This window comes from Idiotropiscis lumnitzeri, chromosome 1, assembly GCF_059441095.1.
Source record: "Idiotropiscis lumnitzeri isolate Australia: NSW breed Sydney's pygmy pipehorse chromosome 1, RoL_Ilum_1.0, whole genome shotgun sequence".
NCBI lineage: Eukaryota > Metazoa > Chordata > Actinopteri > Syngnathiformes > Syngnathidae > Idiotropiscis > Idiotropiscis lumnitzeri.
In genome coordinates, this window is record NC_142391.1 from 1,302,409 (window position 1) to 1,330,360 (window position 27,952).

At 45.3% G+C, this 27,952-nt stretch overlaps 2 protein-coding genes across 11 annotated transcripts; one reads left to right on the top strand and one right to left on the bottom strand.

Annotated features, from left to right (window-relative positions):
• Positions 1–983: 983 nt before the first annotated feature.
• Positions 984–12,123, top strand: jade1 (jade family PHD finger 1). Of its 6 annotated transcripts, XM_088309573.1 has the most exons (11): positions 1,545–2,432; positions 2,470–2,531; positions 3,915–3,994; positions 4,115–4,182; positions 5,068–5,410; positions 5,543–5,754; positions 6,859–7,026; positions 7,097–7,213; positions 8,156–8,761; positions 10,216–10,333; positions 10,489–12,123. In XM_088309573.1, the coding sequence occupies exons 3-11, from the start codon at positions 3,946–3,948 to the stop codon at positions 11,394–11,396; spliced, it is 2,589 nt and encodes an 862-aa protein (XP_088165699.1). In that variant the 5' UTR covers positions 1,545–2,432; positions 2,470–2,531; positions 3,915–3,945; the 3' UTR covers positions 11,397–12,123. The 6 variants fall into 6 exon arrangements, with proteins under 6 accessions (XP_088165735.1, XP_088165691.1, XP_088165725.1 ...); XM_088309609.1 differs by lacking the exons at positions 1,545–2,432; positions 2,470–2,531 and adding an exon at positions 984–1,257; XM_088309565.1 differs by lacking the exons at positions 1,545–2,432; positions 2,470–2,531 and adding an exon at positions 1,077–1,244.
• A 1,294-nt stretch (positions 12,124–13,417) lies between these two features.
• Positions 13,418–27,000, bottom strand: nsd2 (nuclear receptor binding SET domain protein 2). 5 transcript variants are annotated; one of them, XM_088309634.1, is made up of 22 exons: positions 26,821–27,000; positions 24,226–24,799; positions 23,758–24,036; positions 22,538–22,700; positions 22,295–22,458; positions 21,853–22,152; positions 20,702–20,822; positions 20,308–20,583; positions 20,126–20,229; positions 19,942–20,031; positions 19,736–19,862; positions 18,906–19,106; positions 18,576–18,755; positions 18,223–18,379; positions 17,942–18,144; positions 17,757–17,860; positions 16,659–16,928; positions 16,439–16,555; positions 15,620–15,761; positions 15,275–15,381; positions 14,956–15,154; positions 13,418–14,884 (listed from the first exon to the last, which is right to left on the bottom strand). In XM_088309634.1, exons 2-22 carry the CDS (start codon positions 24,772–24,774, stop codon positions 14,610–14,612), a joined length of 4,128 nt encoding a protein of 1,375 aa, XP_088165760.1. In that variant the 5' UTR covers positions 24,775–24,799; positions 26,821–27,000; the 3' UTR covers positions 13,418–14,609. The 5 variants fall into 5 exon arrangements, with proteins under 5 accessions (XP_088165760.1, XP_088165753.1, XP_088165745.1 ...); XM_088309627.1 differs by having other exon boundaries at positions 14,956–15,151; positions 20,126–20,232; positions 26,821–26,999; XM_088309619.1 differs by having other exon boundaries at positions 20,126–20,232; positions 26,821–26,999.
• Positions 27,001–27,952: the final 952 nt, after the last annotated feature.

The window sequence follows — 27,952 nt, forward strand, 5'->3', positions numbered from 1 at the left end:
GTAATTGGCCTCTATTTATTTTTTACAAAACAATATAATACGAAGATCAGGCAATCCAATTAACACTTTTACACACAATAAAACGTTCAAACCTAATATAAATTGAAACAATCAAATAAGAAATCTAAAATCCATCCATCCATTATCTGTTCCGCTTCTTCTCACAAGGGTCGCGGACATGCTGAAGCCTAGCTCAGCTGACAATATAATATTAATTCACATTTCAAAACGGGGATATTTTAATCGACAGTATGGCCTGCATTGGTTCGAAAAGAAAAATAGCCATGATGTCATTATTAATCGATTGGACGTCTTCAGGTTGCCAACATGCTCAATTTATGCAGCATTTTTTCCACATGTTGACTGGTCTTGTAGCCATAGATGAAATGGTGGAAGATTAAAATTACAAAAATATCCAGATAAAACAAGATGCGCTGCATAGTTGAGAGACGAAGGAGCGCTCTGATTGGATGAGTGCCCTCATCAATATTGCCAACTTAGACAACAAAAGCAGTAATTTAACTTTTGGGGGGTATATCTAATGCAGTGCTGTGCGTTTAGCCACGAATGATTTTTTTATTTACATTTTACATTGAAAATACAAAGACGAACGAGGAAAAAAAAAAAGAATAAATGGTGCCCTGTGGCTTTAAAAGACGAAGCTCATAGCAACATGTCATGACGTCATATTGTCAACTTGCCAACAGCAATTCAGTTTTTTTTTTCACGTCTAATGAAGTCGAGTAAATTTAAAGACTGTGTCGTGATGTCTAATAGGAGGTCAAAAAAAGAACAAATCAAAATGAAGAAAAACTGAGTATTTATTGCACTGTGCTTTGAAGAAACGACATGACGTAACCTTGCCCCAGCATGAGTGATTGACATGTTGCGTCATGCAAAAAAAACATAATGATGTTAACATTTTGTCACCAAATACAGTGTTTCTGTGACCTTTTTAATTCAAACCGTTGGATACAAACTATTTGACTATGCATCCACTCAACTGCGCGAGCGTTGCTCTGCTTCAGCGGGCCAGGGTCGCAAGTGAAGCCGAACAGGGTTGCCTCCTCCGGGCCGGGTCCCGCCCCCTGATCGCCCCCACCTTGCCTTGCCTTGCCTTGCCTTGCCTTCGCCTTCCCCTCGCGCCTCATCTCGCTGTTTGTGTATGTGGAATGCGGGTCAAGCGGAACTTCAAGCCCGAACTGCGCCTCAGCTCCAAGTAAAACGGCGTCTCGGCGTGCACCGTATGTACCGTCCGCACCACTTGCGCTACCAGCTCTACAAACTTGTTGTAGGCGGCCGGCGAGAGACTTTTCGTGGCGAGGCGGTCACTTCCACCGGGAGAACGCGACGTCGTCATTTTTAAAATGGCGCCAAAGATTAACCTCAACCAGTGGCTCGTTTTGGTGCGTGTGCGCCACATTGTACCCAGCTGGTTAACATTCATTCCCCTCACCCCGTTCGCCACAACCTCCATTTTAGTGTTCTCGTCGAGCTTTCCAGACGAGTCCGAGGCAAAGTATGCGCATTTTGACAGAAACGAAAATGAAACACACATTTGGTTCAGTAGGTACCGAAATGTTAGCAACATTAGCTCGATGCTAGCGGCTCTCAATGGTAACAAACGTAGCAAGTCTGCTAACGGGTTAGCACGGGTTGCGACCACTTCAAACGTCGTTCACCGCTGCACTTTTTTCTTCTTGTTAAATTTAGAGGATTTATCACGCTGGGGTGGTTTTGGAGCGATGTGGTCTGTTTAAATCACTAATGCTAATTAAATCACGTAAAATGGAACGAAAAATATCCAGATTATGTGCATTATTCCACTCGATGCGCCGGTTGGCAACTTGGTGGGTCAGCCCTCATGTTTTGGAACGACACTGACACGTTAGCGTTGTGGTAAAAGCTAGCAGCTTTGTCCTGTTGTCAAAAGTAGCCTATTTTGTATTGTACTATGGTTATTAAAACAAATTATTATTTTGTGCCATTTATGTAAATTGTTAATTGACGTTATTCATCCGCGAAAAGTTAGGCATTTTACGACATGACGTTAGCCGCTGTTAGCTTAGTCACCTAGCTGCGTTTTTCTTTTAGTAAAACAGCTTAACGTTACACGATATTACCACTCGTTTTATCTTAGAACGTCCTCATTATTTAGCCGTTTACGCTTCGAGTGTTGTTGTTCAGCCACTTTCGCGGTTGCCTCACATTTGTTGTCGTTCACAGTAACGTCATTTCCCTGCAAAGTTAGTCCGACTCGATGTGGCATCGCAAGGCTCCAGCTCATCATTTCTAATCGTGTTTTTTTGTCGTGTGTGTGATGTGAGGCAAAATGTCGTCTTGTACACAGCAAGCGATTCCTTCGCTCACAGCCGCAGGGGACGTGTTTGTTGACTTGCTCACGGCTCAGGTGCAGCAGCGCTTCAACTATGTCAATTTCCCCATTGTGGGACTAATAAAGGACATCTTTAACCCAAACAACAAAATCTGCATGTGTGTTAAGTTTGCGCGGAGGAAGTCAATCATGCACGGTAAATATATGCTTTGCTCTCTCTTTGGGGCGCAATCTAATGAGATCTCGTACTGCTGCACCATCTTGAACGTGTTTGTTGTTCCATGTCTGATGTTCAGGATTGCATAATTGACTGGATGTGTGCAAGTTTTTTTTCTTCACTAGTCGTCGTCGTGATCGATTTATCATTTTGAAACATTGTTTCATTTGACATGATCCAATTCCTCAGAAATTCGGCCCCTCAATAATAAATATTCTCATATTATTGTAGTCCATAAAAGCAGACAGGTTATCTTTGTTTTGTCAAAAGAAGTCATTGACAAACATTTTTTTTTACTTTGCAAATCAATGATCAACATTTTTGACTATTATCTGACATGATACAGACCAGAACCAGCAACTGCATTTTGGCACAGTCCACTTGAAATAATGTTGTTTTTGAAAAATCAGTAATAAATTAAAAACTGTTTATCTAATTCATGGGGGAAAATGTTGACAGGTTTTTGCATTATTAAAATAATCTTGAGTGGCGACCGAACAAAATATTTATAGATGTTATTAGTGTTATATTGTTTAGCATTATTGAGCTTTGAGGCAGGGAAAAATGATTAGAAGCAAAAAAAGAAGTCTGAAAGTGATAAAAAAAAAAAAAAAGTTGTTTTGAGGTTGTAAAGCTTAAAATTGGGTTAAAATTGTTCTTCGCTCCAAATTTAAATGTTACCTGGGGTCAATAGTGTGCACGCTAAATGAATACGAAAGCAACATTACAATAACAAAAACGTGCTTGGCTGAAAACTATTTTCTAAAAATAAAAAATATATAAATATAGCCATTTGAATACTGCACAATACATAATAGCCGAGTTAGCAAATCTTGCCCTTGTGAGTTCAAGTTTGGAAAAATGCTTCAGTTTTGGTTAAGATGTTCATATTATTTAACAGAGACAAAATCATGGACAAACCTGCAATACGTCGTTTACCACAACTACAAGGTGGCGGAATTAATTCCATTTTGAAAAATGCATTCTAGCGCTTTTATACATTTGAGAGAAAACAAATCATATTTGGCGTTTAAAAACAGGGAATTGCCTTTAAAAAAAAATCTTAAATCATGTTGTGCTTTTCTTGTGTCATGCACCAAATGAAGCATTATGAATTAATTGACGTGCGGAGTCCACTTGAAGCCGTTCGTGACTCAGCGGTGTAGTGGAGGTTCAATATTTCTGCTTGGACTGACAATTTTTTATTTTATTGGCGCCGGTTCACATCATGTCTGTGTGCGAATGCTCCTGCATGACTTCCATTGTGGACAAAAAAAATATATATTTTTTTTCTGATCATATTCCTGGCTGTGTTTGAACTTGTGGTCCTTTTAATTTGATAACGCTGCACTTTGTCCTCAGCGTGAAGCTGGAGCTGCTCAGACGCACCACCATGAAGAGAAGTCGACACCCCAGCAGCAGCGATGATTCAGACAATGCCAGTAAGTTTAAAAAAATATATAATAAAACCAATTTTTTTTTTTTGCTTTTTACCGACTCATCGTTGGCGTTACATCCTTCCTAAAAAGTTTGATTTATTCACCCCAATGTTTGTTGTTCAGGCAATTCCACCTGCTGGTCGCAGCATTCATGTCAGGCCAGAAGAGGAAGCCGACCAAAACCTTCTGAGGTGCGTCAGAAATGAGGAGACATTTTCTTCAATAAGTGAACTGACCCTCCAGTGCACTGGCCGCAGCTCTTATCTGCTGTGGCCACACCCTCCGGCATGAAGGCCAATCAAATTGAAGCAAAACAAGGCCCAGCTTGATCCTGATTGGCAGTTGGCCCCTCAGCTGACCAAAATGTGTTTGCATGCAAAAAAAGAAAAAAACACCCTGATGAGGCTGCTTGGCTTTTTATGAGCAGATGTTGACTACCAGACGATAAATAATTTACGTTATGACGTGTACAATGTTTTTTAAAATAAATTGAAGTCATTTTTTTTTTTTATATCATTTCATATTATTAAGAACCAAAATGAAAAAGGAAGTGGTATTAAATGCAAACCATCCTTCAAATATATTTTTATTTTGATTTACAGAATTGTATTTAGTATTAAATGTAATGTTTCATACTAAAAACATTCAATTAAATATGCCCCGCCCCCCAAATTTGATGAACGTTTTTCTCGACTGTCAATTTTCATTTCAAAAACAGTTTTCTTAAATTACGAAAAATGTTTTTTTTCACTTATTAACCCAAGAGGCTTAAACAAGATCAAATCAGAAATCCCTTTATTGTCATTGTACTCAAGTGTGCAACGAGATTAGAGGTCAACTACATATCATAATGAAATTGAGTTCTTTCATTTTTTTATTCCCGAAATAAAAAACGGGACCAAATAATTACATCAACATACTTTTCTGCTTGTTTTTTAATGTAAATAAAATTGTGAAATTGATATAAAAAAAAAAATCAACAAAGACTTTGTGAATTTTAATTTTACTGTCAATATATTTAAAAAAAAAAAAAAGAGAGCATCCGTTTTACATGATTTCTCACTTGTCAACTTCAGGTCTTCAGGACGGACCTGATCACGGCCATGAAGGTGCACGACTCGTACCAGCTCAACCCGGAGGACTACTACGTCCTGGCCGACTCGTGGCGGCAGGAATGGGAGAAGGGCGTGCAGGTCCCCGTCAGCCCGCAATCCATCCCGCAGCCGGGGGCCCGACCGCTGGCCGACAAGGGCAAGGAGATCATGTTCGTGCGGCCCAAGAAGCTGATCCGCACGTCGGCCGCCCAGGCCCTGGGCTACGTGGACATCCGCACCCTGGCCGAGGGCATGTGTCGCTACGACCTCAACGAGGAAGACGTCACCTGGCTGCAGGTTGCCAACGAGGAGTTTGCCAAGTTGGGTGAGTCCACGCCCAAGTTGAAAATGGCAAATGACGTAAACAATTGGGGTATTTTATTCTATCTCCTCGCTCGTCCATCGGTGTGAAACATTTGTACGGAGTGTTAAGCTCGCCAAAATGTCTCATCCGCAGCTCTGCCGCCGCTGGACGAGTTTGCCATGGAGCGCACCCTGGAGGAGTTTGAGCGTCGTTGCCACGACAACATGACGCACGCCACCGAGACGCAGGAGGGGCTTGGCATCGAGTACGACGAGGACGTGGTGTGCGACGTGTGCCAGTCGCCCGACGGAGAGGACAACAACGAGATGGTGTTCTGCGACAAGTGCAACATCTGCGTCCACCAGGTGGGCACTCACGCATGTTCTCTCGGGGAATTTCTTTGCGTATTAGCATTCGCGAAATCCACTCAGAACAGCCTCCGCCATTCTCAAGTTGTCGTTTGTGCACTTGTTTGGGGGCATTTGGAATCTTGCTTTAACCGCATGATTATCACGTTTGAATGCTGTCATGAGTAAGATGTTTAAGAAATCTTTTGCATCTGTGCTCACACCCTCAGGTGATTTCCGAATAGAACTTTGTGAAAAATGTTATTTGATGCCATGTATATATTTTTTAATTATTCTGCAGTTTTTGATTGTCCGCCTCCAAAAAAAAAAAAAAATATTCTGTCTGGTCCTATTTCATATACTGGGATTTAGTTCTAAAATGGAGCGACTCGATTATAAAAAAAGATATTAATAACAGTTAGTTTAGTAACAACAATTGAAATCACAATGATTTGAAGATTTTTTTGGGGGAGGTACAAAAAAGTATAAATGGAATCAATATTCGGGCAAATATGTATTTTGTCTTAAAATAATTTTGAAAAAGTTGCAAAAGTATAAATAAGAGCAGGCGTGGGCAAACTACGGCCAAGGGGCCACATTCGGCCCGTCAAATGTTTTAATCCGGCCCGCCGAACTTGAAAAAAAATGAAATGAATAAAGCTTGTTAATGTTTTATTTTCTAAAGATTGTGTTTTTTAAAGACACATATATTGTTGTAATGCTTTGATTCACTTTCATTTCAAATGAAAAGTATTTTTTTTCTCTGATGAGGTGACCAAAACACTCCATCCATCTGCTCCGTCAAATTTTAGAAGCCATTGTGGCCCGCCAATCAACCCCTGAATTTCAGTTTGCTTTCCTTGTATAAAGAAAGTTTACTCGCTAAACACTTCAAAATTGCCATTGAACTTTTGCATCTTTGAAATAAACAATTTCAATAAAATGCTCACATTTTGAAATCAAGTTTACACACGATAGTATTAGAAATTGTAAAGTTTGAACAACATTATAATCTTATAAGCAAACCATTTGTGTTTGTTTTATAAAGTGAGATTATTTTTCAAGGTCCTTGTGTCATACAAACTGTCGATCAAGCGTTTTGCGTTTTGCTGCCGTGTCCAGGCATGTTACGGCATCCAGAAGGTCCCGAAGGGCAGCTGGCTCTGTCGCATCTGCGCCCTGGGCATCCTGCCAAAGTGCCAGTTGTGCCCGAAGAAGGGCGGCGCCATGAAGCCCACCCGCAGTGGTACCAAGTGGGTCCACGTCAGCTGTGCCTTGTGGATCCCGGAGGTGAGCGCTCAGCCGCGGCTCGGCCGCGTCCTCGTCCTTTGGCTTGATCATCGTTTGTCGTCGTTCGCAGGTGAGCATCGGGAACCCGGAGAAGATGGAGCCCATCACCAACGTGTCGCACATTCCCAGCAACAGGTGGGCGCTCAACTGCTGCCTGTGTAAAGACAAAACGGGAGCCTGCATCCAGGTGGGTTCATTTGAAACGAGCGAAACATGAAAAGTCACCACGAGCAAAAGTTGGCCAAGCCTGTTTTTTTTTTGTTTTTTTTGGTCCGTCCATTTCATGGTCAAAAAGAAAAAAAACAAATTAAAAATCATTTGTTTGTCTGTCACTTGTTTATATGAAAAGTGCTTTTAAAATTGAAGACATTTCTCAGCCTCGTCAGTGATATAAAAAAAAATTGAAAACAAATTCATGAAATGGAAACATTTGCTTTTTTTTGCATGTACAATCAAAGAGAGACCGAATGACTTTGCCACTCAATTATTTTACCAAAATAAAAGAAACAATGAATTCATTAAATCAATAAATTTGAGTTCACATTCCAAAAAAATTACATTGAAAGTCTTCTCCAACGTCAACTAAATAAAATCGGTCATTTAAAAATGTTATCTCAACATTTTGTCTTGAACATAAATTTATATGAAATATTTCTGCCGATCAACTTTGTTTTTCAAAAATCCAATCTTTTTTTTCTTCCTGATGGACGCGCAGCCAGTGGGCCATATTTATTTACGTCGTGTAATCTTTGCCTTGTAGAACATTAATGGGCATCCCCGTCTGGCCTTGTATATTTAGAGCACATTTTAACGTTCTGTGCACTTCTTTTTGGGCTCCAGAACCGTTATCTTCCAGGAATTTTTATGCATGCGAGCTGTTTTCAGCACTTTAGATTTTCAAAAAAAGACCCACTTGCGGTCTGATTAACAGTATCAAAAAAAATCCAAATTGACTCAATTTGAATTTTTGAAAGTCACCACCACAACCTCAAATAAATGCTCTTGGCTTTGGCTGCACCTTGATTGATGTTGTTTGAGCCGATGTGGCTGCGTGCACACCAACATTCGGTTTTAAATGATTTCTGCGTGAATCGCAAATGTATTTATTTTTGACCCTTTCCGACTGCAGTGCTCGGCCAAAAACTGCCGCGTTGCCTTCCACGTGACGTGCGGCCTCCACGCTGGTCTGGAGATGACCACCGTCCTCACCCAGGACGACGAAGTCAAGTTCAAGTCCTACTGTCCCAAACATTCGGGCCTGGAGGGCGGCGACTTCAGGGAGCGAGACTCTGGCGGTGAAGACGAGAAGGAGGAGGTCGTCGCAAGCAAGAGGGGCAAACGTCGCGGGCGGGTTAGAGGGGATGAGGACGACGACTCCGCCCCAGCCCGCGGCCTCGCCGAATCCTTCTCGTCGTCGTCGCCGTCGTCTTTGTGCCTCGTACGCCAACGCGACCCGCAGGATAAGTGCGTCAACCTCCGCAAGATGAAGCTCCAAGAGATGGAGGAGGTCTTCTACCAATTTGTGGATGCCGACGAGGTGGGCCGTCACCTCAAAATGGCGCCCGAGACGGTCGACTTCCTCTACCAGTATTGGAAGCTGAAGCGCAAAGCCAACTTCAACCAGCCACTGCTCACGCCCAAGAAGGACGAGGAGGACAGCCTGGCCCGACACGAGCACGAGGTGCTGCTGAGACGCCTGCAGCTCTTCACGCACCTCCGCCAAGACCTGGAGAGGGTAGGTGACCGCGGGAAAGGGTTGGGGGCGACCCCGAGTCAGGGTGAAAGATCAGTGGAGGGCTTTGGTGACCGCTGGGGAGGAAGGGACCCCTCCGGAGAGGATGGGAACCATCTGGGAAGGGATGGTCACCCTTCGAGAGGTTGACAATTGATGGGGGTTATCTCAGGAGGAGCGGAAGGACCACAAGAGCGGCTGGGAGACCTGGGAAGTCTCCTGGAAAGGGTTTGTGACTGCCGGGGAGGGTTAAAAAAAAAAAAGTTGTAGGTTTGGGAAGCTATGAGGGGTCCTTTGGGAGGGCACGTGACTCGTGGTGTTGAGAGAGTTGGTCACTTCTGATGAGTTGTAAAAGAATAATCTTTGTTTCTTAGGTTTTTTTTTTTTGGACCACGGTAAGAGACCACAGCTCAGGGTAGGTGACCAGAAAAGGCAGGGAAGGTGAAAGACAATCAATAACCATGATAGGTTGGTGTGACACGTGGAGACTCACAGTCACACTACATTCCGAGTGGTCACGTAACCTAGCATGCATGTTTTTGGAGTGTGGGAGGAAACCGGAGTACCCGGTGGAAACCCACACCCGGACCGAAACAACAATGCAAACTGCCAGGGCCGTATTTGAACCCACGACCTCGGCACTGTGAGGTGGACGTGCTAAGCAGTCGCCCACCGCGTTGCCACACATTGTCCAAGTTCACTAAAATTGAAAATAAAGATAAGAAGTCCAAACAACATCGACAAATCACGAATGCAAGAACTTTTCACGGGGCGAAAGCGAAAGCAACTCGATGCGTCACTAAAGAGGATTAAAAATATGATCCGCATGCTCGACAAAAGGTATAAAATGCCGTGGCACACGTATTCCTTCAAGTGGCCATCCCAGAGCTATATAATAAAGAAAGCAAAGTTCCCAAAGCGCTATTTGAGTCATCTGGTGAAAATGTTCTAGTTTCAATATCGCAATGTACATCGCAGCCTCCCCAAAAATCGCAATGTCATTTTTTTCCGATGTCGTGCAGCCCTAGTTGGCGTCCTCTGGGAAGAGACGACCAGAGGTTTGGTGTCAACTGGAGAAGGTAGTGTTCCTCTGGACTGATTGGGGTCGCTGAAGAAACTTGGCGATTCTAGGAAAGGGTGTCCGATGGGTCTTTTGGGGAGTGTAAAGGTCTAGACCAGGTGGATGGGTTGGAAAGGGTGCAAGACCATTGGTAGGGTTCTTTTGGCGGTCCTCCAGAAAATGCCGATAACCACTGGAGAGGCCAAGCGGCTTCTCGGGGAGCTTAGAGGTCCTCATAAAGTCTTCAACACTATTGGTGAGGGAACGTAAAAACCGGAAAGGCTAAAAGTCCTACAAAATGATCTTGAGAGCAGGAAGCCATAATGGAAAAAAAAAAAGACCAGGCAAGAAGTACACCCCAGAATATAATGTTCTGACCCGCCGCTACCTCCCTCAGGTCCGTAACCTGACCTACATGGTGACCCGGCGGGAGAAGATGAAGCGTTCCCTGTGGCGAGTTCAGGAACAGATCTTTCAGCACCAAGTCCAGCTCATAGACCAAGAACTGCTCAGTGGTGAGTCCTTACTCCTTAGTCTGTAGACCACCTCTAGATTTGAGGTTTTTTTTAATAGATGAGCTATGACATTTGTTAATTGCAATGAGCTGTAAACATTTTAAACCATTCCACAAATACAAAGTTTTATGCTTTCCCCACCATTTTGTCCCAAGGGAATCCGTCCAAGATGAACCTCCAGCAACTTTTCTCGGAGGACCACCTGAACTCTCATGGGTGCCGCTCGCAGACCCCGTGGAGCCACACGGGACACAAGACCACACGACGCTCCAAGCAAGACAAGCGGAAGTCGCGTGAAAGGAAAGGCCTCTCCGACACCCCGCTGGTTTGCAAGGAGGACATCAGAACCTTTGAGGCCAAATCCTTGCAGGTCAAAGAGTCTGATTTGCTCGCCCAAACGTCAAACCACCTGAATGACGGCCATGTGCTTCGACATGGAAAGTCCCCAAAGCGGGAGGTCACCTCTCACGAAAGCGTCGGCGTGAAACTGCACCGGAAAAGCATCCGTAGCGAGGCCCTGGCGCCCGAACGGCGGAAAGAAAAGCAAGCAGATCATGAGGACCGGAAGAGGAAGCGGTGGAGCGAAGTTCTAGACACCTCCACCGGATCCCAGAAAGTCCGATTCAGCTCCAAACATCTGGATAAAACTGTCTCCATCCGGCTGGTGGACATCAGATCATCGGACGCCGAAGAAATCCGAAGAAGCTCGGGAAATTTGGACGTCATCCACGACCGTAAGCTCAAAGACGCCCAGCAGGATGTTCCCGCCGGGTCAAACGCGTCCCTGAAAGGTTGGGGGAAGTTCCGGATCCCCAAGCGAAGCGAAGCGAAGACCGAGCTGGAACAGCGCAAACAATTGCTCCGGCCGCTCACCAACACGCCGACGCCGGGGCCGCAGCACCCAAGGACCCGGCTGCGCACGGGCGCCGAAAACGAGGAAGCGGGCCCTGAAGTGCGGGAGCCCTGCTTGAAACGATGCCACTCGCACCAGCTGAGGGGCGACGCCTCCCTCAGCCGCCGTTACGGATCCGACATCATCCGCCGCGGCGTCCTTGCGTCCTGACCCGAGAGGGAAAAGGACAAATAAAGCCCAAATTTTTATTTTTGGGGACAAATCCGATAAAATGTCTGAGTAGAGCTGATATTTATTTTTTACGAGTAACATAAACTGGGAAATATTGGACTTTATTTTGAGACACTTTTTGTTCTGCCGCTGCCCCGCAAGGGACCACAAAGTTCGCGATTTGTTTGTGTGTTGAGAATTTGAAAAAGGGGCGGAAAATTTTCTGATACATTCGCAAGATGTTCTGATAGGGAAATTTGGAAATGCGCCAAATTGAAACGTTTCCATGGGAATTAATTGGAATTGGGGCACGAAGGCCGATGTGTGAACTTGAGATGACATGAAAGTTGTAAATTCCACTTAACTCCCATGCAAAGTTTCCTCGGTGAAAACTTTCCAAGCAGTTTGCAACCCTTGTGAAAGTGTTCCAAAGTGTTTTGCACAAAGCAGGAAGTGACAGCGGCCCTTTTACGATTGGCATTGAGGACAAGTCGGCAGTGACGTTCGCCGGTAGCACTTGAGTGTCATTGAACTAGCGCCCGCGCCACGTGCCTCACCTGTTTCAAGCGTTTGCACTACGACGGGCCGGCCAGAGTTATTTTTACACTGAAGAAAAAAAAAGTATTTTCTATCCGAGGCCGCTGCTGTACTACTATTATGCAAAAAAGGTTCAATTGTTTTGGTTGTCTTTAGTCTGAAAGAGAAATAAAAATCTCTGAAGAAATGACGTTTGCGGCGTTGTTGGCTTTTGTTTGAGCTTGAGGGGCAAAAAGATCTCCCTCCCTTTTGAGACTCCTTCATTTCAGCACTTTTTACTTATGAAAACAAATCTAACTTTGTAGTTTTTTTATTTTTAAAACAATAGTTTCATTTGGAACCTGTACGAAAGATCGCCCATGGGCCTTGTTTTTACACAGGTATGTCATGTTAAAACCTTTTGCAACGCTTACACGTATAATATATTATATTTATATATTTGTGGGAGATTGGGACGGGACCGGCTGGCAAATTGTGAAAATCTGCCGGATGGCCACAAAAATGCATTAGGTGCAAACACATTTTTTAATCCACCAATTATCATTTGAAGTGTTGATAAAACTCCATGATGAGGTTAGCTCTGCTCACCCTCCCAACAAATATTGATGAATAAGATCTGCCATTAAGTGAATCCACTGCTCGTCTATAGAGGGCGCTAGGACACCACCCTACCGCTCAGCTGAAACAAGACGATGAAAATAAATTGTTACAAATTGTATTTACTTTTCTATTTTTAGGTGAGCAGGCCAAATGGCATTCAGTTCATGAGTAAAATGAATTTGTTAACTCGTGACGTTTCATTTTACGATGCAACTTTTAGGGCGCGACCATACTATATACATTTATATATTTTATATATGTAAAATATATTTATATATTATATATATATATACCAGAAGCGTGGGAGCTTGAGGGTTCTTGCAGGATCTTATGTCAGATGCTTTCTGCAGCCATCTCTCGCAGTTAAGGGGTTACTGCCCCCACTATCGTAGTCGTCATTCGTGGCATCACTGTTGCCTTTCCCCTCCACATTTTCTCTCCTTCCAGATGTCAACCATACACGTTTGGGCCGCGGGACGGTCCTGTCCTGTCCCACCATCCAGCTAAGTGTGATTTTTTTCGTTTTTTTGCATACTTTGTAAGATTTATCCTACTACTGTATCAATTGTCATTTGATCACATGCAATATTTTAAGCATGTGAAATTGCTCTTTTTACAACCTATGTGAAGTTTTTTTTTCCTTTTTTCCTGCAAAATACGCAGCAGCACACACACAAGATAGTACAAAAAAAAGCATCAACGAAATGGTAGGAGGGAAAAAATGGTATATTTACAATAGAAGGCATCACTATGGGCACTTATACAATATGTACATATTAGTCTGTGGTTTCAGGGCGACAGTAGTTACAAGCCAGTTAAACAGTACTCGCAGCAATTCACTTCATACATTCGAGACACACACACACACACAGCCCCCCCCCCCCCAAAAAAAAAGCACCACAACGATGGCCATTAGGTCTGAAAACGGCAACAAAAACTTCCCACATACGACCAGGATGCTTTCAGGCACCCTGGGAAATCAGGAAAACCGTTCCGAGGTCACAACCAGGACAGGTCTAACGAGACTTTATTTGGGCAAATAAAATAAAAAGATTAGTTGGATGGTGGACTTTGTGACATCAAATGACAAATAGCAACCTTGCAAGGGACGTTGCCAAAAAGAAAAAAACTCCTTAAAGCCAACTGACGTAAATCGGCGCGCATGTCAGCGTTTCGTCTTCCTAACAAACTAAAGCTGCATTTTCATAGCCCAATGTGCATTCTAGACTGACCCAGGTCACTCTCTTGAAGGGGAGGGGGGGTGTTTTTAAGCTCACTGGGATCAACTAGGGTAAATAAATAAAAATAAAAAAAGCCACCTTTTCATATCCCAATGTGCATCGGAGCACTGATTCCGTCCAACTAACAGAAACCGTTTTTTTTTGTGTTTTTTTTAAGGATGTGCATTCAAGCATGGAGCATTTCTCAACAGTCGACCTTTTCATGATTCAAGCGCTGAATCCTTGAGCGATGACCTTTGCCGCCACGTCATGATTCAGGAACTGATTCCTTTTTTAAATGAGATTAGAAAAAAAAAAAAAGTTTTGGTCCAAATGAAGAGTACAAAATGTGCTCGAGCCCTTCAACGTCTCAGTAGTGTTTGTCACAGGGCAGCCCCGCCCCTCGCCCAACAAGATCCATTATTATTATTACTATTATTACCTCCTGTTGGATATTATCACTAAAAAAAAAATAAAAATGTCGGGGATGTTACTGAGCGTGGTACAAGGTAGTCATTGCTGGCATTTACATATATTTACTATTTATACTCTATATATTAAAATAAAAAGTACATTTGGCAACATGTCGGATGCGTCCTGTTAATCCATGACCGCTACTTTTTTTGGGTCTCGATGGAAACTACGTGCGAAGAAGAAGGGGACACGAGTAGGAGCCTTGACTTACTCTAAAGATGCTCAAGAAAAAAAAGGCAGTTTGGTGTAAATTTTCCAGCACAGGAAGTGGATAGCTCAGTGCAGGAAGACAAAAGGGGGAAACAACCTGAAAAAGCGTAATCGGCAAGCTCGTTCCCTGATGACCAACATTTAACGTTTTTTTGTCTTTTCCTTCTACTTTTTAAGCTTCGGCCGCTTTCCTCTTGGCGGTTTTGACTTGAGCCTTCCTGGGTCCTTTGGGACGGGCGGCGGCGGCGGCGGCGGCGACGAGGACCGCGGCGAGGGCGGCGTCCTGGTGCTCGTCGTGCTCCAGGCAGCACAGCTGGCCCGTGGGCGGCCAGGCACGCAGCGCCCCCTCCTGGTGGGCCTTGCAGAAGGAATTGGGGCACAGCTGGCAGAAGGCGTCCGAGTTCTTGCCGCAAACGTCGCAGTGGTGCCACGGGCAGTCCCAGCGGCCTGATGGCAAAGGCGAGACGTTATTCTCACATACTTTCTTCTTTCCTCATTTTTGATGTGCGCACGCTGACCAAAGGGCCTCTTGGAGAGGTTGAGGCACGACAAGTGGAACGCTTTGGTGCACGTCTTCTTGCCGCAGATGACCAGCTTTCCTCCGTCGCCGCAGCGGAAACACTCATCGTCCGACTTCTTGCCCTCCGTCCGCCGCTTCCTGTACTTGCGCTTCAGCCTCTTGCCTTTGGGGTCGGCCGCCTGACCGCCGGAGTTCTGCTGACACGAGGATGTGGAAAATAATACAGAGGCACCTTTGAGGTACGCCGAATCCATTGCATGAACATGCGCAAAACGCAAATCACACATTCAATTTCTTTTTTATTATTATTTTTTTACCTTGGGTCGATCTCCCAAGAAGCCGCTGCAGTTGGGGGCGCCGCAGCGGCACACCGTCTTTTCGTTGCCCAAACAGTCCAAGTTGTAGTTGAACGTCAGCTCGATGCCTACCAAGCCAAAATGAACACCAAAGAGTCAGAGAACTTCCCAAGCGTACTTTTATGTTGTATGCTTTGTTTGCTCTTTTATTTACAGAGTCTCCAAAAACGTCACAAATGTTGCTAGTTTTTGAAAACAAGGTCAGAAAAGTAGCTCAATCTAGCACTATTGTTGCTGAGTTGGCAATTTTCTTTGTGTGTGTGTGTGTGTGTGTTGTGGCGATGGCCTACGAGTGTCTAAAAATACCCGCCGGGATGTCGCAGATGGCGAACAGGCCGACACGCGTGTCTCCGTTGACGGTCCACTTCTGCGTCTCGCAGTTGGGCTGGCAGCTGTGGTTCATGAAGCGAGAGAAGTTCCCCTTGGGACCGGCGTCAATAATTCGGTCCTTGGGAGGCAAATTGAACAGCAAAGACGTCGATGATGTGAGAAACTGAGCGATAAGATGATGGTGGCGCGTTTGTCGTATTGACAACTGTGACGTTACAGTCTGCTGTCATGTAACGTTCCCAAAGCAATACGGCGGCATTCATGTCGCTCGCAGTGGAAGAGGAGCCGTTGAGCGCACAGCACCCGCGTACACTGAAGAGCAGCGCATTTGTACAACGCACACGTGCACCAAAAGTGAGCTTTTGCCCCCCCAAAAATAAATTAAAAAAATTCACCACACTGTTATACATGATTTATAAAATTGAACAGCCAGAAGTTGACATTTTAGAGACAATGCCAAGTTCACATTTAGGGGGATTTTTGTTTTAATCTGCTGTAAAACTTTAAGCCAATACGTCATTCATTATGAAGTGAATTGTGTGATTTTTCATCAGATCACAAAATGTAATTAGCGTTTTGGAGCAATCAATTAATTGCCCAAAAATATAAATATTTAACAAAATGAGAGCCAATTCAAAGAATCAGCAGCCCAAAATGACCTAAAAAATTCAAATGATTATCCTCAAGTATTTAAAAAAAAAAAAACAGTTTCCGGGTGATTTGGTGGCAAGGGCGGATCACATTGAGGTGCAAGCGATTCTCTGGAAATTGCCATCCACACACACGCGCACCCACCTTGTCAATGGTGAGCATGTAGAAGTCGGTGATGTTGTTCTCGTGAGCGTATTTGATTCTGGCCCGGCATTCGTCCTCGTCTATCAGCTCGCCAATGTACTCGTTCACAAACTCGCCCTGGTGCAGAAACATCGAATGAACGTTCCAAATGCCGCCCAGACATGCGCTACGACTTGAAATCAAACGCGAGGACGTCCTCGCTGTTGCTTTTGTGTTTGACCTTTTTGATGTCTCGCAGAGCGATCAGGCCCCAGCCCTTGCCGGGCGTCTTGATGATCTTGGTGTCCGGGTAGCGGCGCTTGGTGAAGTCCTGGTTGCAGCAGCGCCCGCCGCTGGGACACACCTGCGGGTGGCACTCGTACTGCAGCATGCGGTTCAGGCACTCCGACTCAAAGCCGCACGGGCGCTCCACCGACGGCTTGCAGTTGCACTTGGGGATCTCGGACACGTCGGCCGCGTACACCTGGACCTTGCCCACCGGTTTGTTGATCTGAAAGTCCAGAGAGGAATCCAAGAAAGAAGCTTTTTATAACCAGCGGGAGCATGCATGCAGTCAACGAAAGGTATGGCACAGATTTTTATGGTCAATAATTGTTTACATCCATAAAAAATAAAAAAATAAACTCAAATTGAATGTTTATCCGTTTTTTTTAATTTTTTTAGGGGTTTAAAAAAAAAAAAGTCTATATTTACAATATTTTCACAACCACTGGGCTCGAGTGATAGAGCGATATGCTTTTTTTATCAGGGCCGTCTCTGAACATCTCTTTAAAGTTCTCGACGGCAAATCGTTTCCAATGAGTTGTGATTCGTAGTAGACCGACAATCATTCAAATTTCGGCAAAGTCTGTTGCAGAGCGTGCGACTCGAGGTGAAAAAGCAAACAGGCAGCTTACTGCCGATTGGTTGCCACCCACTGCTCAAGGAACCAATCAGATGGTGCTGTGGGCGGGCCAATCTGCTTCTGCAGGCAAGGCCACCAGCACAGCGGAGAGAGAGAGATAAAGTGTGCTGCAGCGAGCCATAAACCAGCTTTGAATTTATCGGCCTTGAAAATGATTTAAAGTCCGATCCCTATAATCGGCAAAATGCCAAATATCGCTTCCGATAATCGGTCTATCACCCCTGCGCTCACCGTATTAAAATGCGTGCGCAGTCTCAGTAACAGGTGCTATTTTTGCATTCAACACAACGGTTCCTTGGTCCTCTGTATTACAAACAGGTGCTTGAAAAATAACCTTGGCGAATGAGCCACATGTTGCTTCATGAGGTCATTCTTTCATATGTAGCAGTCTGTTCTGAAGGTTTGATTTCCCACCTTGATAAATTTGTATGGGGGTGGTTTTCGGTTTTTCTCCTGCGCCTCCTTGGCCTCCTGCTTGATCTTCATCTCCTTGAATCGAGATTCAGCCTCCACCAATGCTGATCAAAGCAAAGCAGGGAAGGGAACGTTTGAAATTCGCGGCCGCCATTCAGATTGTTGTCCTCCGTTTGCATCTTTACCTGTCCTAAAGACTTTCCCGATGCCGGTTTTCTGGTACTTGCTTCCCCGGTCGCCCTCCATGTAGGGGAACACGCGGCCCTGGTGGGTCCAGAAATAGTCCTTGGAGCCAAAGAAGAAGACGGGGAACTCTCCAATCTCGTGGCGAAGGTGCTGGATGTTGGTGGGGACGTTGCGGGGGTGCTGAATCTCTGCGGGCCACCATCTGAAGGGGGAAAAAAAAAAATAAAAATTTGTTGACCAATTTGAAAGTTTCCGACGGGAAAACGGAGCGCCGCCTCACCGGTAAGTTCCCAGTTTGACCCAGACGATGTCTCGGTATTTGGGCTTCTTGCCGGTGCGGCAGTCGTTGCAGAACCAGCTGCCGTCGGGCATGGCGATGTTCAGGCAGTCGGGGTGGAAGGCGGCAGGACAAGACTCGCAGCACAGGAGCTGACCTCCTGCAAGGTGCACACGTTGCAGCAGGTTTGTTTTTTCTTTTTCAGTAACGGCTAAAATGTAATATTTGCATCATTTTTGAGGGGGCGCTTGAGGTGTTCTCCAAGACTTTTAAAGCGTCGCGACTTGAGCTGGCTGCCTCCCGCGTTATTTCTTTTTTTTGTCGGGGGATTATGCTGCAATGTTTTTGCACGCCACCTTTGGAGCAGATGAAGCACCAGCTGACGTTGACGTGACTGTGGTGGCTGTATCCCTTCTTGGCGTCGAAATGATTGGTGCAGATGATGGCCGTGTTGGTGATCATCTCGCTGCCCGCCGCCACGCACTGGTCGCCCACATGGTAGGCCACCGGGCAGCGCAGGCACCGCATCAACCGCCCTGCGAAGACGCAAGCAAAAGTCTGGGAGGTAAGCCGCGTCCGCATGTGCAAGTCTGACATCTTTCAGCTTTCAAGCAGGTGGAGTGGAGTCGAGTCACGTGACTCGAGTCCACGTTTTGGCATGGCCGATTGGCCACGGAGCGCCTCACCTTTGGTGGACTTGTGCTGTGTGCGGCAGCCGTAGTGGCAGCTGAGGCAGGTGTGCAGCGGGCAGCGGAAGCCTTTGTTGTCAAACACGCTGAGCGGGCTGAGGCGAGCGCACACTTCGTGGTAGAACTTGCCGCAGTGCGCCACGTGGCAGCGCCGCACGTCGCCGTCGGACTGCTTGCACGTGAAGCACGAGTGAAGCCCTGCTCGAAAGAAGCAAGTGAGCGCAAAGATCTGACCATTAGTGACGGGCACTCGGAAAGCGAAGCTACGGTGCACGGAAAAATGTTCTGAGGCTCCCATCGGTCTGGAGAAATACACGTGACCCGTGTTTTGATTTCTAAATGAACTCCAGTAAACCTTAAAAAGAAACGTCTAAATCCAAAGACTGTGAAAAAAAAAATAATACGCTTAAATAAAAATCTTTGCAATGCATATACTTGACTTGCGCCGTCATTTTTGTAACTTTGTGAATGTAGAAATGTTTATACTTAAGTGTGAAACAATATTTCGCTAAGAAACCGCGACTCGTGTTCACACACTAAAGACTTCAGTGATAAAATAATGAAATGACATTCACAACATTTTTTAGCTTGACATTAAACAAAGTATGAGCCATGTGCCTGATTTTTTTTTTAATCTATCGTCATTTACGGATTATAAAGCGCACCTGTGTGTAAGCCGCCGCAACTGATCTTTTTCTGGGGGGGAAAAAAACCGATATACAAGCCAACTGCAGTTCTAGTTTTTCGCCACCAGATGTCATTATTTTCAAACGATCGCTTCATCGTTTCAAAGGCTTCGATGATCGGTAAAAGTCAAAAATGCTCACCCGCACTACACGGCTGACACAGCAGCTTGTCGTCCGGCTTTAGGTTTTCACCCAAACAGTGGAGATGGAACATGCCGCAGCATTGCCCTTCGCAGGGAACCAGGTCCTCGCCGGCCTGCTCGCACACCTGCGCAAAAAGGTAGACATGCCTTCTGCGTCCGCCGTCATCAAACAATCGGAGCGAGCGAAAGGCGCTGGAGACCGACCTGGCAGACAAACTCTTTCTTGCGTTCTCCCTTTTTCATGCCATCCAGGCTGTCGCTCGGCGAATCGGGGCAGCCTTCGCTTCCGGAAACCTGCAGACAACGAGTGAGGGCATCCTCAGATGAGGCTCATTTCGACCCCGACACGCTTGGTGTGTTTACAAAAAAAAAAAAAGAGCACTCCCACCTCAGGTTCAGGACAAAGGGACGAGCATCTCTTTTTGGTGTCGGGGCGCTCTGCGAGGTTCTCTCCATCTGGCTTCCGCTTCCTTTTGCGCTTTGCTTCCTCAGCTTCTGGAAGGTGGCGAGTGGGAACCGTTTTACAAACGAGTCCCGGGTCTCGATGCCGAGGATTGAACGCGGTCGTACCTGCCGGAAGCCCTTTATGCTTTTCGACTGGTTTCTTGGTTTCTTTCCCTTCTTCGTCCGCTTTCCATCTCCTGCGGCTCCGCGGCTTGTCGTCGGCTCCCATCGACATCCAGGCCGGGTCCTGCCCATGAAGACCGCTCGTAGTTTGCATTTCCTGTCTCTCGCGCAGGATCTTCTCAGCAACACTCCCATTTTTTCGCCTCTTTTTAGACTGCCGCTCTAGCGCGACGTCGAGCAAGGTTGTCCTTTTGAAGCTTTCCTTCAGCCCTCGCTTGGCTAAAAATCACAAGGAAGCAAACAAAAAGCACACAAATGCACTTTTTCAACTTAAGAAATTACCGATGATTTGTTTGGGAGCCTTCTAAAGGCTGACCGTTGCAACTTTCCAACTGACCTGGAGCCGAACGTTCCCCCAACATGGTCTTCTTGGCTGATGTTTTCCTCCTCCTGTCCGTCTTGTGAGGGGACCCAGCTTGTTTGGGTCTTGGCTTCTTCTTGGGAGGTACCACCGGTTCCTATCAAGTGAAGCATTCAACATTCATCACTTGCTCGCCGATTGGAGAAGTGCAACTATGCACAAAAGTGATTCTCAAAGTGTACACTTAAGTTGGAGTTAACATTTAAGTTCAACACATTTGTTTGTTTTTAACCTTTTGGATAAGACTTGCACGTCATATTTATTTATATTTTTTATACATTCAAATTGAATCATAAAGTTTTTCTTTTCCTCTCTACATTTAAGCGCAGTCATTTTTTGTAATTACCGTATTTTCCGGACTATGAGCCGCTACTTTTTCCCCTCAATTTTGAATCCTGCAGCTAATACAACCTTGCGGCTTTTCTGAGGATTTTTCATTCACCAGTAGGGGGCGCTCAATAGTTTAGAAAATACGCTGAATAAATCTGGATTTTTTTTTCCCTCTCTTGGGTCTGTTTTAATGAGCAAAGTTGTTGCCATGTTAAAAGGCACCGTTTTAACAATCTGTTGATTCACAGTACAAAACTCATTTTTTTCAAAATAGGACACTGCAGCTTATAGTCTGTTCTCTTTTCTTTTTTTAACCCCCAAAAAAGATTGTTGCGGCTTTATGTGGGTGCGCCTTCTAGTCCGGAAATTACGGTAAACTAGAATAGCATTTAAGATTTGAGTGCAATACACGGGTGTCCAGAAACAATTCTTAACGATTGAACACTTGTTTTGGTACAATTTTTACTTAACCTTAACGTGCAATACAATTGAAATTTAATCATGAAGTGTTTTTTTTTTTCTTTTCTATATTTAACAATCAAAGTGTGCTGTAATGTTAGAGTAGCTAACAATAATGCTAAGTACCCTTTTTAGGAATACAACTGCCTCATTTTAGACGAACACTTACACCTACCACGTTACTTTATTTCAGTGCTTCTCAATTATTTTCGGTCACGCCCCCATTGTGCTAATGTCAATCAAATGTCCCTTAGCAGAGCTAAATTGGAAAGAAATATCATTTGTAGAACTATTTTTGTGAGGATCGAAGAAGCATTGATACAGTTATCCGGCCGAACCTGCATCAGAGCGTCAGCATCTTTCTTCTTCGTCTGCAGGCTCGCCTTCAGATGGTCTCCGTTGAGCCGGTGTGCGTGTTTGTGTGCAGCCACGCCCATCAAGAGCCGGGCCTCCGCCGCCATGCTGGGCTCCGGCTTCAGCTTGTCCAGGATGCATGGGTTGAGATGGGGCCCGTTATCGTCGTACACAAAGATGAAGTTGGCCAGGCGGTCATCCAGCGACATGGCCAGCGCCTCGGTGGCCTGGATGACGCCCATCTTCCACTGGGGTCGCAGTTTACGCGGCACGGATTGAAGTGTCTGGAGGAAACGGCGAGACAAAACGTTCAAGCAAAAGCAGCAACAGAGGTACCTCCGCTCGCAAATTGAATTCCTTCTGTGAGCCAACGACAGGTGGCCCTTCTTAAGTTTTTTTAAATACTTCCGAGGGAGGTTGAAGAACCTTTGTGTGAAGGACGCGTGAAGCCGGCGGCTTGTTGCGCAGGCTGAGCTCCTGGTACTGGCTCTCCCGGGCGAAGGACACCATGTTCTTCTCAAAAATGTAGCCCCTCTCTGGTGCATCTCCAAAATACTGCACATGGTAAAGGTAGCCTGACCTGCTTTTCGCTATCAAACAAAACCGACATACAGATTAGGGGAATATTCAGAGTGCTTGTAAGCGTGGGCCAGCTGAAAGTGAACTCACCGTTGGCTTTGACGTGGTGGTTGCGTTCCGGATCGGTGGTCACGATACAGGGCCACCAAGGGTACCCCGACACCTTGGTCCAGACCACATCGCCAACAGAGAAGCTGCTCGGCAAAGATGGCGCTTCTGTGCGATCGGGGGATGGCTCAGAGACCATCGCAGGCTAGAAGAACAAAGTCATTCATGAGCGAGGGGTTGCGAATGCACACTTTTCATCTTTAGGGGATATTTCGGCGATACATCAATAGGCTTTTTTTTGTGAACACGCCAAGGGTGTAAAGAAGAATGAAATGGGCTCAATATTTTTAGAGTTTGAAGTTTTGGGCATACAGCATTTAAGGTGATTGCAGCTTTCAGGTCACAATCTTGAATGGAAACAACCTCGTCAATGATCAATAAATGAAATAGTCTTCTTTTTTCAGGCTTTTCTACGCATCCGGGCAACTTCAAGGTATGGAAAGAGCAGATTTAAGACTGGCGTGCCATTTGTTGCTCATTAATGACGGTTTAAGGATCCACATAAACGTAGTGCCAAGCGACAGCACAATATTTGAGGAGATTTGGAGCTAATGCTGCTGCTATTCTATAATGGATATAAACATTTTAGACAGCCCGGTTAAATTGTCCAAATTTTGGGATTTAAAAAAAAAAAATAAACATTTCTGACCAGGGAAAGAGAAATCAACAGAGCAACAGACAATTCCATAAGTGTACACCCCTTTAAAACTGTGGATGTCTTTGGAAAAACAAAACAAACTCATTAAATGGGAGTCGGCTCACATGTGCCACCATTTAAAACGCCTCCAATTAACTTGAAATAATGTTCAGCTCTTCTCATAGGTGTTGCCTGGCTTTTTTTTTTTTTTTGCTTTCTTGCAGAATCTTGAAAGTTTTAGATCAACAGTGGCGTGGAATTGTTGATCATTCCCTCCAGCTTCGCCCCCAAAAGCTGCCGAAAAACATCCCCACGCCATCATGACCCTGCCGCCATCTTGTTTCGGTGTCGGTATGATGTTGTTTCAGTGTCACGTTTGTGCCAAACACGCCATTCGGAATCATGGCCAAGTTCAATCCTGGTTTCATCGGCCCAGAACACACTTTAGCACACGCGTTTGGAAGACTTCAAATGTTTTTTTTTTGCTAGCCTACCTACCGCATTGCCTCGACATATGAAGAGGAGTGGAAATTGTTGTCACGCGTACTAAGCAGCCAGTACTTGCCGGAAGTTCCTGCAGCTCCTTCAATGTTTGCGCCGGCCTCTTGGCAGCCTCCCTGACCGGTTTTCTTCTCGTCTTTGCATTGATTTTGGAGGGCCGTCCAGTTCTCGGTAGCGTCACCGTTGTGCCATACTTTCTCCACTTGACGATGACCGTCTTCACTGTGTTCCAAGGCATATTTAACGCCTTGGAAATTCTTTTGTACCCTTCTCCTGACTGATACCTTTGAACAATGAGATCCTTCCGATGCTGTGGAAGCTCTCGGCCGACCATGGCTTGTGACTACAAAAACGTCAGGAAAAGCCTATTAGAACATCTGAACTTTATTTGGGATGAATTAGAGGCAATGGAAATGGTGGCAGGTGTGTTCTGACTCCCATTTAAAAAGAGTTTGGATAGCCGGGGTTGACCGTATTTCTTGACGTTCCGAACAAATGGAAGGATGAACGAGTTGACCGAGTAAAAACTAACCTCATCTGCTGCCTCCGAAGCAGGAATGAGAGACTCTGCGGCGGAAGAACTGAGGTTGGGTTGAGGATTTGGTTTCTGAGGTCTACCGCAGCGCTTCTTCACTTCCTGTCTTTCCTCAGGCACCGAAGCCGCACCTTCAACAACGTCGGACAAGCCGGTCCCGCTGGCCGAGCACGGCTCAAAGAGCGGCGGCGCCTTGACCACCCGGGGTACGGTCACCTTCAGCTCCGGCTCGACGTGAGGACCGCGCGTGTGCTGATGGGTTCCGTTGGAAGGGGGCGCTTCGGCACCCTTGAGGCCGGGCGTCTCGGCGGCGCACATCTTGGGGATGGCGTCGTGGTCGCTGTTGAGCACCAGAGACGTGAGGTCCTTCAGCCTCTCGTGGCCGGACATCTTCTGGAGCACGCCATCTTGCAAGGTGGCGGCCAGTTGCGCGGCGGCCTGATCCATGAGCAAGGAGGGGTCACCGCGGGACTCTGGCGGCTGCTTCATGCTGACGGGGTTGGCCGGTTCAGGCATTAAAGGCAAGGAGCTCCCTTTGCTGTCCATTCCATCAAAGTCCTTTCCACGCACTCTGGCAAAACAGCAGAGATGGGACAGAGTCACACATGAGCAAGTCTCAAATCTTCACCTTCATACCAAGTCATTTTGCTCTGGGCGTGTCAAGCTAAGTCCCCGGGAAGATCACCTCAAGTCCCAAGTAAGTCTCAACCTTCAAGTTCCTAACATGTGCCCAGCATATCTTGTCTTATAGTTCACAATTTTCACAGTCTCGGACTAAAAACTGGAAGTCAGAGGAATTTTGGAGTTTTACTGGAGTGACAGTGTGCAGAGGCGCAAATACCATATTGCAAAGAAATGTGGTGACTGGACTTCCCGTTTAATGAATTCTTGCCATCCCTATCGGGTTTTCATTAGACAGAAGACCAAGCGGGCAAAAAAAAATTATATTGCAGTGACCCCGTTTAGGGTGCTAGATATGTTTTACACCACAATATCTACAACTCCCTGAAACAAACCAAGTAGAAATAAATGAATAAATAAAAACTTTTTTTTTTTAATTGTTTCACCCAAATCAACTTTATTTATAGAGCACTTTAAAAACAACCATACAAAGTGGAGTATAACAAAAAATAATCAACATACAAAAACAGTGCCAGTTAAAACAAATTAAAAACCAGGAAACCATAAAAAACTTAAACAATGTTGCTCATGTAGAGCTGAAAGACAAAGAATGAAAATGTGTTTTAAAAAATGAACAGAGAGCTTTCCTAACATAATTACCGAATGCTTCAAATTCTGAGATGTACTAAATGGGCTGTAACCCGGCACAATTTTGCAATGCAAAACGGTTTTGGCCAATTGATGTAACCTATGTGCAGCTGCACCACATACCGGGTGAGATACATTATCACGCATTTGCATTTTGAGTACCAGTACTTCTAATATACACAGATCGCCAGATTACAAGCAGTTGTACACACAAAAAAAGGCATGCCAAATTTACCTGGGTAACGCTTTTTATTAGTCACTCTTAGCACTCAAATTGGAATATTTCAAACATACTTTTGCCCAAAATGATGAGTGGGGCATGAGTTCAACGCTCGAGTGCTCAAGAGAAAACGGCACCTGTCACACAATGTCCCAGCTGCATTGTTTCCTGTCCTGTATGATGTTTTAAAGCAAATTGATAGCAACTCAGACTTAAACGCATTGTAGCACAAGTGGCGACAATTAAAGCAGAGCAGGTAGGCGTTCTCCCCAGCCTCCTTCCAAATCAGAGACCCCCTCCTGGAGAAACCAAGAACAAGCTATGAGCTAGCTGCAGTCTGCGGCGGTGGGGACTTCCACGGAGGAGGGCAGGAACCGCGTGCAGCGGTGCCCAATGAGCGCATCGCCGTCTGGAAAAGTCGCAGAAAGGCGAACAGCTGACACGTTCAACAAAAACTTGCACGGAAAGTCGTGCAGCAACTCCAACCAGCAGAATCCGTGACATTTATTAGCCATGTTGCAGTCTAATCGTGGATCGACTCTTCTTGTCTGGCGAGCGCCTTGCGATTGTCCCAACTTCGTGCCACTGTCCAGACGTACTTTTTAAGTACAAATTTGAGTCGTCCACGTGTACTATTTAAGATGCTATTTTAAATCACGAGGACCTGGAATTGTCACGCGGCCATGTTTAATGAATATTCATCCCATTTCGAAGCATTCGCCACCGTCAGCCATTAATCAGCAACTAGACAAAGCCGCCACACAAAGGCCAAAAACACCTTCGCGAGAAAAAAACTCAACGCAAACCGAATTGCGCCCGAGGTGCTTCAACGCCTGCGGTCGTCTGCATAAAGTGTTCGGCTCCGACTCGGTCAGAAGAGTCACTTTCTCGGTGCCATGACAGCTCGTTTGGGAAAAAATGCTAACCAGCCCATTGAAAAGTAGCAGCCACAGATAGCATCGGCTAACTAGCCGCCTCTCGCTTAAAATGGATGCTGGGCCCCCGGACAAGTGTGCCCTTTCCCAGGAAAAAAAAGTCCCCGAGTTGGCTCCTGTTGGCCCGACCTAGAGCGTAAAAGCGAAGGGCGACGCACGGGAGTTTACCTGCTGCCTGGCCGTCCCGGCGGCCGCTTAAACGGAAACGCCGAGTTGCTCCATGGCGTCAAGGGACGAATTTCATTCAAGTGGAGTGAAAAAGGCTTTTGCGGGCTACTCAAACTGTGAGGCCAACCAGCGCGAAAAATGCTCACTCGTGATTGGTCGGCGGCGCACACGCACGCGGGTCCTTTCAAAAAAAAAAAAAAAAAAACATACGACGCAGATGACCTCACTACCTCATAGGTTTACGAAATAAATCTAAAAATAATATATATATATATATATATATATATATATATATATATATGGTAATTCTTTATTTTTCTTCCTTTCTATGAAACTGTAAAACACTTTAAGGAAGACCTTCACATTAGAGGCACCAATGTTGTACCAACCAATGTTGGCTTTTGAAGGCCCAGGCAAACCCCATAATGGATTTTGAAAATACCATCACATACTCATGGATTCGCAAATTGTTTTTCTTCAATTTCTTTCTCTCGCTCTCTCTCTCTTTCTCTCCATCCATCCATTATCTGTACCGCTTTTCCTCACAAGGGTCGCAGAAGGTGCTGGAGCCTATCCCAGCTATCTTCAGGCAGTAGGCGGGGGTTACCCTGAACTGGTTGCCAGCCGCACGTCACACAAAGACAAACAACCATGCACGCTCACACTCATACCTAGGGGCAATTTAGAGTGTCCAATCAACCTGCCACGCATGTTTTTGGAATCTGGGAGGAAACCGGAGGAGACCCACGCAGGCACGGGGAGAACATGCAAACTCCAATCGAACCCACAACCTCCGTATTGTGAGGCCACCGTCCAACCCCCCCTCCTCTCTTTTTTTATAATATATATATATATATATATATATAAGTGTTGTCAAGTGATTAATTTTTTAAACTAATTAATCACAAAAAATTCCATGATTATTTGTGATTAATCACATTTTTCAGCTACTATTTTTTGCGATGATTTTATTTACGTGAATGATATCTTGGAATTGATGAAAAATCACCAAATATGAAGTATATTTAATTCAAAGATCATTCTCATAGCTTTCTTGGATTCGTGAATACGATCTAAATGGAGACATCTTTCCAGACATTTTTTTTCGAAACATTTCTCAAAATTGCCCACA